The following is a 16,620-nucleotide window of genomic DNA, read 5'->3' as shown; positions in this document are numbered from 1 at the left end:
GCAACATGCGTAAAAAACGCAGCACACATGCGCGTAACATCCGCGTCCGCTGATTTTTTCTAATGCTCCCATAGACTTTCATGGACAATTCACAGACCAAAAATAGGCCACCCTGTGATATCAGTCTGCGTAAAAACACGGACAGAAAATAGTCCTGCGTGCGGACGGAACAGGCCTCGCGCCGCTCCACACGCCGCTGTAAATTTACAGGCTACCTGTGAATTCTGATGCGGAATTGAAAATGGCTTCTATACATGCAGTAAAAATGCGGTATATTTCACGGCCTGAAATACGCCTCCGCCTGTGTGAATGAGCCCGTAGGCACGGCCTGAAATACGCCTCCGCCTGTGTGAATGAGCCCGTAGGCACGGACTGAAATACGCCTCCGCCTGTGTGAATGAGCCCGTAGGCACGGACTGAAATACGCCTCCGCCTGTGTGAATGAGCCCGTAGGCACGGACTGAAATACGCCTCCGCCTGTGTGAACGAGCCCGTAGGCACGGACTGAAATACGCCTCCGCCTGTGTGAACGAGCCCGTAGGCACGGACTGAAATACGCCTCCGCCTGTGTGAACGAGCCCGTAGGCACGGACTGAAATACGCCTCCGCCTGTGTGAACGAGCCCGTAGGCACGGACTGAAATACGCCTCCGCCTGTGTGAACGAGCCCGTAGGCACGGACTGAAATACGCCTCCGCCTGTGTGAATGAGCCCGTAGGCACGGACTGAAATACGCCTCCGCCTGTGTGAACGAGCCCGTAGGCACGGACTGAAATACGCCTCCGCCTGTGTGAATGAGCCCGTAGGCACGGACTGAAATACGCCTCCGCCTGTGTGAACGAGCCCATAGGCACGGACTGAAATACGCCTCCGCCTGTGTGAACGAGCCCGTAGGCACCAGGCGTTTAGCGCCACGTCTCCGTCTGGCCAGGTTTGTTTTTAACCCTCTAGAAGTATGGCGTCCGCCTTTCCTGCGTGTGGTTAGTAATCCCGTTGGCCTGCTTACAGTGTGGGCGGCGGCGGAGCGCCCGCCCCGGGATCCATCAATGAACAGAAAGGGTATGAAAGGAAATTGCCGAGAGAAACATGAACATGTTGTTGCCGTGTCCGACCGCCCCTCACATGGCGAGGCAGACAAAAGCCGCACTCAGGGATATTCTGGATGCGCTCACGTGCCGCACATGAAAGGCCGCTCTGTGCCGGATCGGGGTTGTGTTATGGGGCCGCGCCGTTTACCTTTACCGCACAGAGGAAACCACAGGAACTCTAAAGAAGCAAATCGTCTGCCAACCTGTTACCATGGTTACCTTGACTTAACCGTTCCACTGCCAGAGAAGACTTTAGTTGTGGTAATATTAAAAGCCAGGAAAAATTCACAAAAAGTTGAAAATACTTTCGTTATTTATTCCTTCGTGGTTTTCCACACCTCTGCTTGCTGTCATTGAGCAGGAACATCTTTTTGCTTCTGTCTCGCAACATCGCAGCGAGAGAAAAATCGTACACCCTAAGGCAACGTTCACGTAAGCGCGAATCTTATCTGAGTGTTGTGCGTTACGAGACACACAAAATTAAAATCAATCGGAAACGCTTGCCGATCCGGCAACGCGCAATTTCACAGAAGCGATGCAAGGTATTTTTGCATTAAAAAAACGTCTCACATCCGGGAATAAAACGCACGTTGACAATCAGAATACCCCTTTAACCCCTTAAAGGGGCTGTGGCAGGTTATAAAGTTAGTCCGTATCCACGCGATTGCAGATAACCTTCTGATCTGTGGGGGTCCGACCGCTGGGACCCTCTCTGACCCCGGGATCTGGTGACTGTACTAGTCAGAGACGGCTCCTTTGTCTTCAGCCAGCATAGTAAGAGGTTAACATCTTTCCTCCGGAGCTGCGCTCGTATAGATTTTCTCTCCTCCCGTTGTTTATATGATTACTGCGCCTGTCACTTCTGGGCAGGACTTGGCTCTCGGCTGTGCTTTATCTGCGCCAGTAATGTACGGCGTACTTCCAGCCGAATGGAGTTGCAAAGTGTGAAGACGCTGTCTGGAGGGCCGAGATGTTCCTGTAGGGCTGCAATGTCATTATTACAGATGATCAGATATACATTTTATATCACAGCTGCTTTGTGCCGCAAACAGAGGGGATCCGTCAAAGATGTCACCCCTTTCAATAAAGGAAAACAAATTTGGGGCTCATCTACATCAGCGTTGGGGGGGGGGGCCGTTCTGTAACTCTGTAATGATTTCTGCTAAAAAACCAGCGCTAGTTCGTCCAGTCAGATCCGACAAAACACTAGACGGCCGTACACCATTGGCTCACTTTGTACCTAACGGGGTGTGCGCAGCGTCAATATGATGATCCCAATCAGACAAGGATCGCCGTCTTCCTGTCCCTTGAATGAAGCAGGTTAAATGGACACCCCTAGCGCTGATGTGAACGAGCCCTGAGGAATCCTCTTCTACGGAGGTTTTTGCTGCCATTCCGGAATGGTTACTCTGTGATCCGTATCCTGAAGCTGATATCTCCGTCCGCGCCCGGATTGGTATTGCATCGAACTAGCCTTTTACATGCCAATATTCCTAAGCCTAATGTGGCACAGAGTGTTAGAGCAGCAGAAATGCAATCCTAAGCTCTTGCTCACGACCTGAAGGTTGCAGGTTCAATCCCCTATTGGTTCAGGTAGCTGCTCAGTCCCTGCATGGTTCAGCTAGCCGGCTCAAGGTTGACTCAGCCTACCATCCTTCTGGTAAAATGGGAGGTAAAGATGACTGGGGCAATGGCAATCCGCCCCTCAAAAACTGCGGCCCCCCACCAACCTACTATTGATGAAGTATTCGAAGCACAGATCATCAGTAGTAAAGTCTTGGAAAACCCCTTTAATTAAAGCGCCAACTAGGGGGAAAATTGGTTATATTACCTGCAGTTGCCCTGCTCTGACGCATCTCCGATCCGCCAGTTCCAGGTCCTCTTTTTCACCATCCAAGATGGCTGGTGCAGTCTTCAGACTACCTGATCCCCAGGGTAATGTATTATACGTGAAACCCAAGGATCACTTGCTTTTAATATATTTTTCGTTTTGTGATTACGGCAAACCTGTGCGTCCAAAATTGGCAAATTCCGCACCAAAATCTGCAGTTAGGCTACATCTACACAGGTGAGCAAGATATCGTCCCGGGAAACTGGACTTGATTTCGCGCTTGCCAACGTGCATTTTTCTCGCCGACGCAAGGCATGTTTTATTTCAAAAACGCCTCGCATCGCTTCTATGAAATTGCGATCCTCAGGTGCGTCAGAAGATCGCAAGTGTTTCCTATTGATTTCAATGGGAAACTCGCATCACATTTGCATGCATATCGCACAGCGTGCGAGCGCCATGCCATGTCTTTAAAGGTTCAGAGAGAACGTAAAAAGATAGGACATGCAGTGATCTTCACAACGATGGAGCTCATATTCGTACGCGTCCTGCAATGCACAAAACTTGCGCGTATAAATAAGCCCGTAGACATGTGAATTCTGGTGCGGCGGATTTGGCTGCGCCCTGCGCTGTAACTCCGTCCGGTGCGAAAGGTCCTTAACAGACTGAAGGCAAACCCGATGTTGTCTGATCGTGCCGACATCTTGCCTTTCATCTGCACTGGGAGTCTTACTAACGCACACTTGGTAGTAGAGGATGGATGGCTGGCAATATTACATGCAGGATTGATACGCATTGGTCTGCACAGGTGCTGTAGACGCAAAACAATGGGACCTGGCTGATCAAGACTCATAGAATCACAGAATGGTAGAGTTGAAAGGGACCTCCAGGGTCATCGGGTCCAACCGCTTGCTCAGCGCAGGATTCACTAAATCATCCCAGACAGATGTCTGCCCAGCCTCTGTTTGAAGACTTCCATTGAAGGAGAACTCACCACCTCCTGTGGCAACCTGTTCCACTCATTGATCACCCTCGCTGTCTAATATCTAATCTGTGTCTCCTCCCTTTCTGTTTCATCCCATTGCTTCTAGTCTTTCCTTGTGCAGATGAGAATAGGGCTGATCCCTCTGCACTGTGACAGCCCTTCAGATATTTGTAGACAGCTATTAGGCGCCAAATCCGCTAAATCAAGATCTAACAACAAAATTTGCTTCAAATTTCACACCTCTACATCAAAATTGAAAGAAAGAATTGATACGCTACGGATTTAAGTATCTGCACCGTAAATCAATTTGCGCACAGCGTAGAGGAGATTAACGTCTGCTGCTGTAATTCGCTGCGGTAAACCTATGCAGAGATTCTGCGGCAAGTAGCGTCTAAGCACGGGAGGCCTAAGTGTGTTCGTCGCGGAGCAATTTCTCTTCTGTCTTGGCCGCTGCCGTATAACTGAGCATTAATTACCAGGACGAGCGCCAGAGCGGTTAATTTTACAGTGTAATCTCATCACCTCCCGGACTTCTTCATTTCCTCACCACTTATTCATGCATTGACTTTTTTTTTTCTATTTAGTTTGAAGCTGAAATCCAGAAGATTTCGGAAGCTTACGAGAGTCTGGTAAAGTCATCCACGAAGAGGGAAGCCTTAGATAAGGCCATGAAGAATAAGCTGGAGGGTGAAATCCGGAGGTTGCACGACTTCAACCTGGATCTGAGAGGTAACGAGGTCCTGAGCTCCTAATTACACCATGCCAGCTCCATCTGCGGACTTTCATCGTGTTGCCATGCCAATCGACAGAAGGGACTTCACGAAACTTTTGTCATTACCTCTGGCAACTGTTGGGTAATTTGCATGGACGTATGCGGTACACTGGCGCCCCCTATATATATGTTACATTACATCCTTTGCCATCAATGTTGCAGTGTTCTATAGTTAATATATACCTTTACATATATTATGATGGCCTTACTGCTCCATTGTTTTCAATCAGAATGCCAACCGGCATCAATATTCGTAGGAACATGCATTTGGAGTATTCCCCGGTTGGCTCATTTGTGTTGCCGTACAAACACATTGTTGTCGGCAGCACATCTCTGTGTGGCGAGGGATGTGCCGCTGACCGCAATAAAAGGATATGTCCAACTATATTAAAGGTGTCTAACAAACAGCTGTGCTGTCAACCTGATAGAAATTGTAGATCTTATAGGTAAATGCTCATTGATGAATGCAAACCATAGCCAGCCATAGCTACATGTGACCTGTGTGGTCACAGCTTGAGATGGAGCACCAGGTGAAAGTAGGTGGAAGCTGATCACCTCCCTTAAGTCCACTCAACAAAATGATCTTCCTCCATGTGACAGCATCTTGTGGAGCTACATGAATTCTCCTACTCATGGCTTTGTTCCAAGGTGCCACTGTCATTGGTGATGTATTTATGTCGTGAGCTTGGTTCTGTTCTTTTATTTATGTTAGGAGCTTAGTTCTGGTGCTGTATTTATGTTATGAGCTTAGCTCTGGTCTTTTGTGTTATGAGCTTGGTTCTGGTGCTGTATTTATGTTAAGAGTTTAGTTCTGGGACTGTATTTATGCAGTGAGCTTGGATCATTGGCCTGCATTTATGTTATGAGTTTAGTTCTGGTCCTGTATTTGTGTTGTGTTATGAGGTTGGTTCTGATATTGTATCTGTGTTCTGAGGTTGGTTCTGGTATTGTACCTGTGTTCTCAGCTTGGTTCTGGTATTGTATCCGTGTTTTGAGGTTGGTTCTGGTATTGTACCTGTGTTCTGAGGTTGGTTCTGGTATTGTACCTGTGTTCTGAGCTTGGTTCTGGTATTATACCTGTGTTCTGAGCTTGGTTCTGGTATTGTACCTGTGTTCTGAGCTTGGTTCTGGTATTGTACCTGTGTTCTGAGGTTGGTTCTGGTATTGTATCTGTGTTCTGAGGTTGGTTCTGGTATTGTATCTGTGTTCTGAGGTTGGTTCTGGTATTGTATCTGTGTTCTGAGGTTGGTTCTGGTATTGTACCTCTGTTCTGAGGTTGGTTCTGGTATTGTACCTCTGTTCTGAGGTTGGTTCTGGTATTGTACCTCTGTTCTGAGGTTGGTTCTGGTATTGTACCTCTGTTCTGAGGTTGGTTCTGGTATTGTATCTGTGTTCTGAGGTTGGTTCTGGTATTGTATCTGTGTTCTGAGGTTGGTTCTGGTATTGTATCTGTGTTCTGAGGTTGGTTCTGGTATTGTATCTGTGTTCTGAGGTTGGTTCTGGTATTGTACCTCTGTTCTGAGGTTGGTTCTGGTATTGTACCTCTGTTCTGAGGTTGGTTCTGGTATTGTACCTCTGTTCTGAGGTTGGTTCTGGTATTGTACCTCTGTTCTGAGGTTGGTTCTGGTATTGTACCTCTGTTCTGAGGTTGGTTCTGGTATTGTACCTCTGTTCTGAGGTTGGTTCTGGTATTGTATCTGTGTTCTGAGGTTGGTTCTGGTATTGTACCTCTGTTCTGAGGTTGGTTCTGGTAATGTGTCTCTGTTCTGAGGTTGGTTCTGGTAATGTGTCTGTGTTCTGAGGTTGGTTCTGGTAATGTGTCTGTGTTCTGAGGTTGGTTCTGGTAATGTGTCTGTGTTCTGAGGTTGGTTCTGGTAGTGTAGCTATGTATTAAGGTTGGTTTGTGCTGTATCGAGCTTGGTTCTGGCAACATTTATTCTATGAGCTTGCTTCTGGCAACATTTATTCTATGAGCTTGCTTCTGGCAACATTTATTCTATGAGCTTGCTTCTGGCAACATTTATTCTATGAGCTTGCTTCTGGCAACATTTATTCCATGAGCTTGCTTCTGGCAACATTTATTCTATGAGCTTGCTTCTGGCAACATTTATTCTATGAGCTTGCTTCTAGCAACATTTATTCTATGAGCTTGCTTCTAGCAACATTTATTCCATGTGCTTGCTTCTAGGCTGTATTTATATTATGAGCTTGGTTCTGGTGCTGTATCTATGTACTGAGCTGTTTTGGTGTGGGTGTACTGTGATCTTGTTGCTTTCTGCAGATACAGAATTCAGTGCAATGTATATTGGTTTCCGTTATGTCTGGGGGAAGCAGCACTGAAAAAAAAATTGCGCAGGATGCCTTTCTAACCTAAGGCTAGCGCCAATACAAACCACAGCTTAAATAGTATTAACTGTATTTTCACATAGAGAACAGACGTAGAGGTAGTATGGCTGCAGTATGAAGCCAAACCCCCGAGCATATAAGTCTGTGCAGGAGCTGCAGACACAAAACGGGAGGAGATGTTTAATCAAGACTATTTGCAGAGTTTCTTCATTTCTCTTTCTTCTACATGCATCAGAGCAATAAAGTTAAAGTCAGTTGCAAAAGTTCCCCTTCCCCACACGGCTCAAAGGGAAGCATATGTTCCATCCAAAATAACAAGTTGAGCTCGGAGTTCCTCTCATTAGTCCGGCGGGTCAGGGAATCCTCTTTCCAGCCCTAATCTTTTATTCTCGTTTCCTGTCTTTGTGCAGATCGCCTTGAAACAGCCAACAGGCAGCTGGCCAACAGAGAGTATAATGGACACGAGGACGCGCTGGAAGAGGGGCACTACGCCTTGAAAAGTGAGTGCTGTGTTTTTAGATTTCCCGATAAGCCGCTGAATTGAAACTTTCCCTTAAATCAGCGGTGAATGCAAAGGAAGCCGCACAAAGCAAGGGAGACTCGGGATTGTTTTAGTCCTTTTATTAGAATTACTAATGTGCCGGCTGTACATTGGGTGTAGTATACAGAAATATGCAGCTATAAGGGATGTAAAGGTAACAGTTGCACCCAAGCCCTGCCAATTTCTTAAAGTGACCCTCTGGTCCTGAGGGACACAAATTGTCCAGGACCGGAGGGTGGAGTAACGTTACCTTGCACTCTCACTTTGTGACGTTGTTCTCTGGATCTGTTGTTTCTCGGTCCCTCTTCAGTCCCCTACGATGGCAGTAACTCTTCTCTTACTACCTGATGCCCACTGTGCTTTGGTAATCTGGGGCAGTTCACGCTGGTTTTGGATTGGCCAGCACTGCTTGCGTAAGCAGCACTGGCCAATCAGCAAGTAAGATATGTTGGTAGTCTAAGAGTTCTTTTACATGTATAGTTATGTTGATGATCATGAGAGATGATCAACGAGATCGGTGATCCTTTAAGGCCGATTCGGCATATGAATGATCATTCACTATAGCTTCGTTATCGTTGGCAGCAAGAGTGCTGCATAAAAAATTACGCAAGCATTTGTTTGCTCATTGGATGATCGGCGGCACCTCCACACGGCCCAATGATCGAGGAAAAGAACCTTCCTAGGAATATTCTTCATCGGGCCCTTAAATCCTGGTTTCAGCCATTTAAATAGCCACAGCAATTTTCTAATCACTTGAAGCACAGTGTGCACTGCTTTCTGATTGGCCAGTGCTGATCAGGTGAGCAGCTATGGCCAATCAGAGAGAAGGTATAGTGCATTAGTAGTCTAACACTACCAGTGCACTGTGGGAAATGAGGCAGTCTGAAGATTGGGTCAAAGGATTGGAGGGATGGCAAAGAACAACTACTGCAGGTAATATTCTCCCCTTCCTTATGGCCCTTGGACAACATTTTATCTTGAAACTGGAGGGTTGTTCTAAGATATTATCAATATACGGTGTGCATCAAGTGGCCAGGAAAGTGCAGCAGCTATATTGGAAGACTGGAAATGGGTCCCGGGAACTGGTCTATCCATGGCACACTGGCAAAAACTGAGGATGGCAAGTTATATTACTGCCCCCCACAGGTAATTTTGTCCTGACACCGGAGAGTCAATTTAATATTTGTAGATAGTGGCTGATTTTTTTATTACAGAGCTCCAAATCCCCTCCATTGGGAATAAATGATAACATTTTGAATGCCTACAGTCACCACTAGAGGGAGCTGGAGAGCTTACTGTATGCTGTGTTGTTACTGAGTCCGATGTATAATCAGTATGTAGTGAGCTCCCTCTAGTGGTGGTTGCAGGGAGGCAGACTTCTATGATTTAGCTCTATGCTTTTGCATTCGCTTTCTCTGCATTGTAACATTTGCCTGAAATGTTTTTTAATAAAATAGTTGGAGCGTCGCTAACTTTACTGCACAATAAACTCCTATAAAGCCATTTATTTCACACCATGTAACACGAATCTGCACTCGTTCCCAGAGGCTTCTTATCTTCAAAAGCATTCCCCACTAGGCATGTTGTGATTATCTGAAGCCTGAAATGGAGTTGAATATTAATCTTGAGCACTTACACAGAAATCCGCAGCTCTGTCGGGACCTCCTATCCATCATGATACAGCAGGACCACTCATCTAATATTTACCACTGGGAATGGTTGCTATGCTAAACTGTTCACGAGACAATTAAAACTGACGGCGGAAGTTAGTGGGGATAAGTTCCACCAGCGTATCTCATATTGAAACAGTGCAAAATATAATGAACTACGCTGAATGGCCACTTTATTAGACCCACGATCCTTTCACGATTGGCGCTTCCCTGTATGGAAAATATTCCCGTGACCCCGTAGTGCAGCATAAAGTCACATGACAAGTTTTCCGTGGATCAGTTACAGTGGGAATCCACATTAGATAGGAGAATCCAGCGATCTGAGTGACTTCCATCTAAGCCTGGTCATCGATGCTAGGCTATGCAGGGCCAGGTATTCACTGTCAACCGCATGGGGTTTCCTCATGTATCAGTGTGGAGAGTATACCGAGAATGGTGTGATTGGAGAAAAACATCCAGCGAAAAGGGATCCTGTGGATGTAAACAACTTGTCCCCAAAAGGGGTCAGAGGAGGATGTCAGGAATTGTTCTGATGAACAGGAGCTGTACAGTCAAGGAAACTGCAGCCGAATACAACTCTGATTCTCCAACTAACATGTCCGAATGCACTATTCATCATTCCTTAGCATGGATGGACTATAACAGCAGACTACCAGTTCCAGTGCAATTGCCGTGCAAAAGAGGCCACAAATTGTATCACCAAACATTGAAAATACATTGCCTAATCAGATGGATCCAGATTTCTGTTACCCCGTGCTGACGGGAGTCAGAATTTGGCACAAGCAGCATGAATCAATGAACCCTTCCTGTCAGCTGGGCAGAACATGTCAGCACCTCCAGCTAATCTGCAGTGACTACAAGAAGCTTCCTGTCCTGTGAAGCCCAAAGAAGGTCCAACACGTTGCTAGATGGGGGGGTCTCTAACATAGCGGCGATTCAGTGTAACTCGTCATCTAATAAAATATCCTTAGCAACTGATTACAACTAATGCAGAAGCCCCCATAGATCGCAACCACAGATATAATCCCACAATCCCATCCACTGTAGAACGGTAGAAGTGCCCTCCTATTATAACAGGTCCTACTGCGCATCTTAAAGGAGTTTTCCAAGATCTCTGTTTTACACAAAATGCAGCTCCCCCACCAAAAAGGAAGAACTGGACATATACTCTCCCCTCCCGCTGTGTCCCGCCCCGCCGTCCTGTTCCCGCTGCTTGTTTACAGGCCCGCCCATCACAAACACTGCAGCCAATGACAGAGCTTAGCATAGGATCGCTGAGTTCTGTTATTGGCCGGGGCAGCCAGTAAACGTGACGTCAGTGGGAAGACCTCAAGCAGCGGTGGGCAGGACACAGCGGGAAGAGGTGAGGATATGTCTTGCTATGGCAGGGGAGCTGGAATTTATGTACAGCAAAGATCTCAGAAAACCTCTGGTTCATGAGTAGAATCCCAAAACTTCAGTGAAGACTGACACCTACTCAGAGCAATAGTGGATAAAGGAGCTGTTCCTCTGTGTACTACATATTTCTGCTATTCAGGGTCTGTGGATCTTAAAAAGAAAAATTAAATTGCAGTTCATAATATGCAAGATATGATGCGATTAGCATTATAGGGATTGTACCAGAATTTCACGTTATGCCCTATCCATAGGATAGGGAATAACTTTCTGATCAGTGGGGGGGTCTTAAGAATGGGGGTCCCATGTCCCCCCGTCCTCCTCACTACTGGGTACTGCAGCCCTCCATAGTCAATAGGACTGCCGAGATATCCAAGTGGCACTCACTCAGGTATGTCCTTCAACCCCAATGAAATGAATGGAGCTCTGAACGCGCATGTATGACCGGCGCTCCATTCACAGTTACTATGGGGGAAGAAGCAACCCCTGCAGTGACTGGAGAACGGGACACGGGGGTCTCAGCAGCGATAGGGATAATAATTGTCCCCTCCAAGAGAACCCAAACACTGTAACATCAGTTCTGTAGTCACTTTGGTGCAGATTTTCAGTCTCAGTTCTCGCTACTACCGACGAGGGGCAGACTTTATCCTAATTTGGATTAAAAGTATGTCCCTTTTAGAACGTGGGCGGGGCTTGAAACCTCTTGCAATTTGGCCTTTAAATTTTAGAAAGTTTGCTGAAATAGTTGCCTCATCTGAAGAACCCCTTTTATAAATGATGAGCTGTCGCTATTCAGGCGATGCCGCCGATCCAGAAATCAATGTGGTATTGCATGGCAATACTGTAATATACGGTCGTGCCGTGTCTTCCCGACCATTGGGGTCACTATTCTGCAGGACTCCAGTCTGCTCGATAGCGGGGTACCGAAAAAGGAGATACGAGGGCATAGAAATACAGGGTGTACACCGCCAGCAGCCGCCTTGTTCGCACGTCTCTGAAATCCTGCAGAATTTTACTCCCTGTCAAACAGAATTAAAGGGCGACTATTTCCTGAATGACTGTAGATCACATGTCCCTGAAAAGCGAAGAAAGTCACAAAGCTCACATGAGCGCTCAGCTGATGTCGGCAGTGCGTGAAGTCATTATATGAACAGGCTCGGCGTTGTTCGTCCGTAGGAGGAATCTGAACTGGCTCAGATCTGCTGGGAAATGTCATTTTGCAACAATTAACATGGAAACAAAAGGGATACAAAGTCGGACGAAAGGCGATATTCTAGCTGTAATGGTCAGAACCGTGAAATCATGACAACTGTTTCTGAATCAAAGTTTATCACCTTCTGCTGGGACCCTTAAAGGGAACCTGTCATCAAACAGAGCACATATCAATAAAAAAAAAAATATGACCGCTAAGACCCCAACCATGGAGATTAAATGAAGTGACGGTCACACATGCATGGCGCCGCGCCATTCATTTCAATGGGGCTGATGGAAATAGCCAAATACAAGCACTCGGCTATCTCCGGCAATGCCATTGTGTGACCACCACTCTATTCAATCTCCTGCTCACAGTGAAGAAGAGAGGCACAAGACCCCTGTTTTAGGGATCGGTGGGGTCTCACAGTGACACCCTCACCAATTAGACTTTTTTTTGTGGATAACTGATAAAAGGGTTGTACCAAGATGGACTTTTAATAGCATTTTCTCAAGATATGCCATGAAGGTCTAGCAGTGGACGTGGGTCCCACCTTTTGGGATCCACACCTGCCTCTAGCTCTGCCCCAACCTACCTGAATGTGGCCGCTGGGAATGTTCAGAAGCTTTGGAAACAGCTATGCTGTTTCTGTAACTCCCATAGAAGTCAATGAAAGTTGGCACACACAACGTAGCACAGCAAGCTACACTGTTACTGTAAGTTGGGGAAACAGAGTAGTGATGCCCTTTTTCTGTAAGTCCCAGTCAACACATAAAGTCAGGCTGAGGGCAGAACTAGAGATATGTGTGAGTCCCAGAGATGGGGTCTGCATCTGTCGTGGTGTATCCACAGGATAGCAATACCTCTTTAATTGGTTTGTCGGGTTAGAAGAACCTCTTTTTTAAATTGTAGGTCCTCATAAAATCAACAGCACAAGCCTAAGGCCTCCAGCACACGGCTTTGGGTGCAGGAAATCGGCCACGGAAACTATTAAACCCAATTGGTTTCAGTGGAGAGTGCTTTGCGCCGGCATTTCTGTTGGGTGGAAAAATACGGAACATGCTCTATTTTTGTGCACATTTGCGCACCCAGGGCCCCTTATGGGGCACACATAAAATTAAATTGTGCGATTTCGCAGTGTTAATCAATAACACCGGGACTAATTAGGTTGGCCCGCCTGTTCAAACATGGCGTTGTTGTCACACGACGATGATAAAAGGCCAGGCAGCACAGTAAAGAAGCGTGGTTACGCTCGCTAGAAGATGTGATAGCGCTCCATTCAGACCACAATTACATCATGCTTTATTTTCTCGGACCATTCAAACTCGGTAGTATGGCGCGTGAGTTTGAAAAAAGTGGGAAGATAGGTCCTGCCTTATCTTTTTTTCGCCCGTAGTAATAACAGGCAAGAATCCTGATTCAAAATCAATGGTTTCGTTTCGTCTCGTTATGCGTCCATAATTATCACGGCTGCATAACGGGACAAAATCACGCCCTAAACGGATTAAAATGGGAGAGATCAACCAAAATTGTACGACCGGTAATAAAATTTACCAATGAACAATTGTTTTAGTCAACCAGTGACACTCCGTCATCATCTGATAAGAAGTCGGCCATGTCTGAATTTTCTTCAGATAGTCAGGTTAAAGATCTTTCATCCACAAATGATCTTTCTTTGAAAGAACATGCTCAGACAGATCTTTAGTCCATATTGTCCGGCCAGTATGGACTAAACTGTATATCACCAGGTCTGCAAAACTTTCCTTCAATGGTTCTTCAACCATCCAACTACTTCGATCTAATGTGAATGGACACTTTTAGGGCATTGGGAAGTAGAGCGCCATCCAGCTTGGGTCTACACCGCCAGTTATGAAGGGTTCCATTACTTTTACATGGGTCAGAAATCACTGATGGGTATGGGGATGAGTGACCGTTAGTACAATTTTTCGTTCCTATAGATTTGGCTGTACATTTTCCATTCTTGGAAGGAGACGTACAGCTGACTAGCGAGAAATGCTAAAAAGCTACAATCAGTTGATGATGACCGTTCACTTGGCCAATTGTTGGCTTTTTTATGTGGCCCGATGAGATGTTGGACTGAACATTCCTGCCCGATATTTGGGCCATATAAAAGGGCCTTTATGTAATTCAGGGCCCTCCTTTTCCTCTATATCCCACTCCCCTTAACCAAATTGAGCTGGATGGAGCCTCCCCCTTCCTAGCCCTGGCCGTAGAGACGTGTGTATGTCTACATGTCTATTTGTGTTCCTTCATTTACATTCCGCCTGTTACAAGACTGAATGGGCCTGAAGAGGTTTTCATTATCGCCTTTATGAAGTTTTCGGCCGGTCACAATGGAGCCGCCTCCAGCGCAGTTAATTACTTCAGTTTTCACAGTGTTGACCGGACAGAATAGACCGGGGAACAATATGAAATGTCAGCACGTAATTAAACTTGACAAAACAGAGTTCAGGCAATAGAAGCCGCTCGTCTGATGTGCGGCCAAATACTTCTGCCTTGTTTGCTTCATTTGAATATGGGGATCAAAGGCCGCGCTATTGTATTGCAGTGACGTGCAGGCCGCCATGTGGTCCTCACCTCGTCTACAGCCGTGTGCCCAGGCAGGAATAGAGATGTCACACCTCTCCTTTCCATAGCCCCAAAATGTGCAAAATTGTAGGTTGACACTAAACCTTTCTACCAAAGGAGTAACTTGAAGCTTCTGGGCCCCAATGCAAAATCTGTAACAGGGCCTCCAACTATAATGCTTTATTCATAGTACTGGGCTCTCTATATGGAGAGGAGAGGCCTTATGGGCCCCCTAAGGCTCCTGGGCCGGGTGCAACCGCATCCACTGCATCCCTTATAGTTACTCCCCTAGACTTTCTACCATTCCCACAAGTGTATCTGGGGATCTGAGCAGTAGAGATATGGGATGTGCCTTCCTGGACAGCCATTCTATTTCCTCCTCAGATGGCTATAAGGTAGCACCAATGTATTGTATCCAATGGGACAGCACATGGAGAGAAGGCTGAATTCACATAGGGATTCCATTATGGGAGCAGGAAAACGGAATCCCCTGGATGACCGGATCTATCTCCTAATGGAAGCAAACTGTGCTGAGTAGACCCCATTGACTATAATGGGGTCCGTTTGGTTCCTGCACCTGTCCTGTATTTTTACCGAACAAAAAAGTCCCACATGCACGACTTTTTCATGCGCCATTTACTCTAGATCTGCGTCGGAGTTTCTGAATGGCGCCTCTGTTGCAGATGTGAAATAACTTCATAATATGTTGTCATAGCGATCAGTGCTTTATTTTTGTGATGCAAGCGTCCTTGTGACATGGAAACTAAATGGACCGGTGGTCACACATGTGCGGTGCTGCTCCATTAACCCCTTAGTGACTGCCAATACGCCTTTTTACTGACCTCACTAGTGGGATTTAAATCTGCACATATACAGTACCTTTTTTTTGACTGACTACTGACAGCTCTTAACAGCCTGTAACAAAGGGAGAAACTTCAGATCCGGGCAGTTTAACCCCTTACATGCCACAATCAATAGCAACTGCAACATGTAATCAGATGACAGGGGAAGGGGCACCTTCCATCACTCATCATCAACCCGCAATACAATCGCAAGGTACCAATAGGTTTTGGGGTCTAATGGGCTGTGTTTGCCATGTAACTTAGCCTATTAGACCCCCATCTCCAGCAGAGTCTAATAGACCGATGTCATAGACATTGTGGAATGCGCTATATAAAAATAATCGTTCACGCATTCGCCCACCCTAGCGTGTGAACAGCGATCATTTATTGGTTCACATCCACTGGTACAGTGAATGTGCATGAATGAACGGTTTACAAGCGAGCAGCCTATCTGTTTGTACAAACAGGCTGCAGGAACGAACACTATCATCGTTCACGCGTGCGAACAGTAAATCACTCCTTGCAAAAGGCGTCTTAGAATGGCGCAATGTGGATTTAATTGTTTGTCTTTCCAAAACATGCTTTGATTTGTGCAAAAGTAGTAAAAAAACAACTATATGAACTTGGCATCGCAGTAACCCTGCTAATACAGATAAGTATTTTTATGAAATGATCAACGCTGTCAAAACAAAACCCCCAAAATAAGGGCAGAATTACTGAATATTTTTGCAACTACCCCAAAAAATGTAAAAAAAAAGCATACAATATGTTACATGTACCCCAGACGGAGTGCAAAAAATGTAACTCGGCCCTTCAAAAAGCCAGCCCCCCTATGGCTACGTCAATGAGTTACAGCTCTTGCAGTGCAACGGTGAAAGTTGCTTATCCTTAAAGCACAAAACAGGCCAGTCACTAAGGGGTTAATCCTTACGGGGACTACTAGAGATAGCCGACTGCTTTTACACTGCTATATCTGTCAGGCCCATTGATATCAATGGATTGCCATCGAGCATGTACCACCATTCAGTCTCTACATCACTGGGTGCTTGACCACTGCGCCATCCATATGGGGGGGGGGGCAGGACCCTTGTTCTCATGATGGGTGGGAGTGCCAGTGGTCACGGATGAGTTCGTATCTTGGTACAACCCCTCGAGTGGTTGCAGACAGCCAGAATTTTATCATCGTACTCCGTCTATGTTGGAGATTTGGAGCTACTGTATTGGATTAAGTAAATGATTTGAGATGCAGATCTCGGGTAATAAATACAGAAACCCAACCGACAGATCAGGATTTTCGGTGACCCAGGTTTAATTGTCTCCTTGATATATTGGGAAGGTTGGTCCATTGTGTTCTATCACCACTGTTTGTTTTA

General features: G+C 46.1%; 1 protein-coding gene across 4 annotated transcripts in view; it reads left to right on the top strand.

Moving 5' to 3' along the window:
* Positions 1–16,620, top strand: part of AMOTL1 (angiomotin like 1) — a 132,876-nt gene that overhangs the window by 90,436 nt on the left and 25,820 nt on the right. For all 4 annotated transcript variants that reach the window (XM_066586797.1, XM_066586788.1, XM_066586779.1 and 1 more), the window contains 2 exons: positions 4,485–4,629; positions 7,429–7,518. In XM_066586797.1, the coding sequence (XP_066442894.1) occupies positions 4,485–4,629; positions 7,429–7,518 (235 nt within the window). The remainder of the gene's footprint in view (positions 1–4,484; positions 4,630–7,428; positions 7,519–16,620) is intronic.

Source organism: Eleutherodactylus coqui, chromosome 1, assembly GCF_035609145.1.
Source record: "Eleutherodactylus coqui strain aEleCoq1 chromosome 1, aEleCoq1.hap1, whole genome shotgun sequence".
NCBI classification, from domain to species: Eukaryota; Metazoa; Chordata; class Amphibia; order Anura; family Eleutherodactylidae; genus Eleutherodactylus; species Eleutherodactylus coqui.
This window is presented reverse-complemented; position numbering and strand designations above follow the sequence as displayed.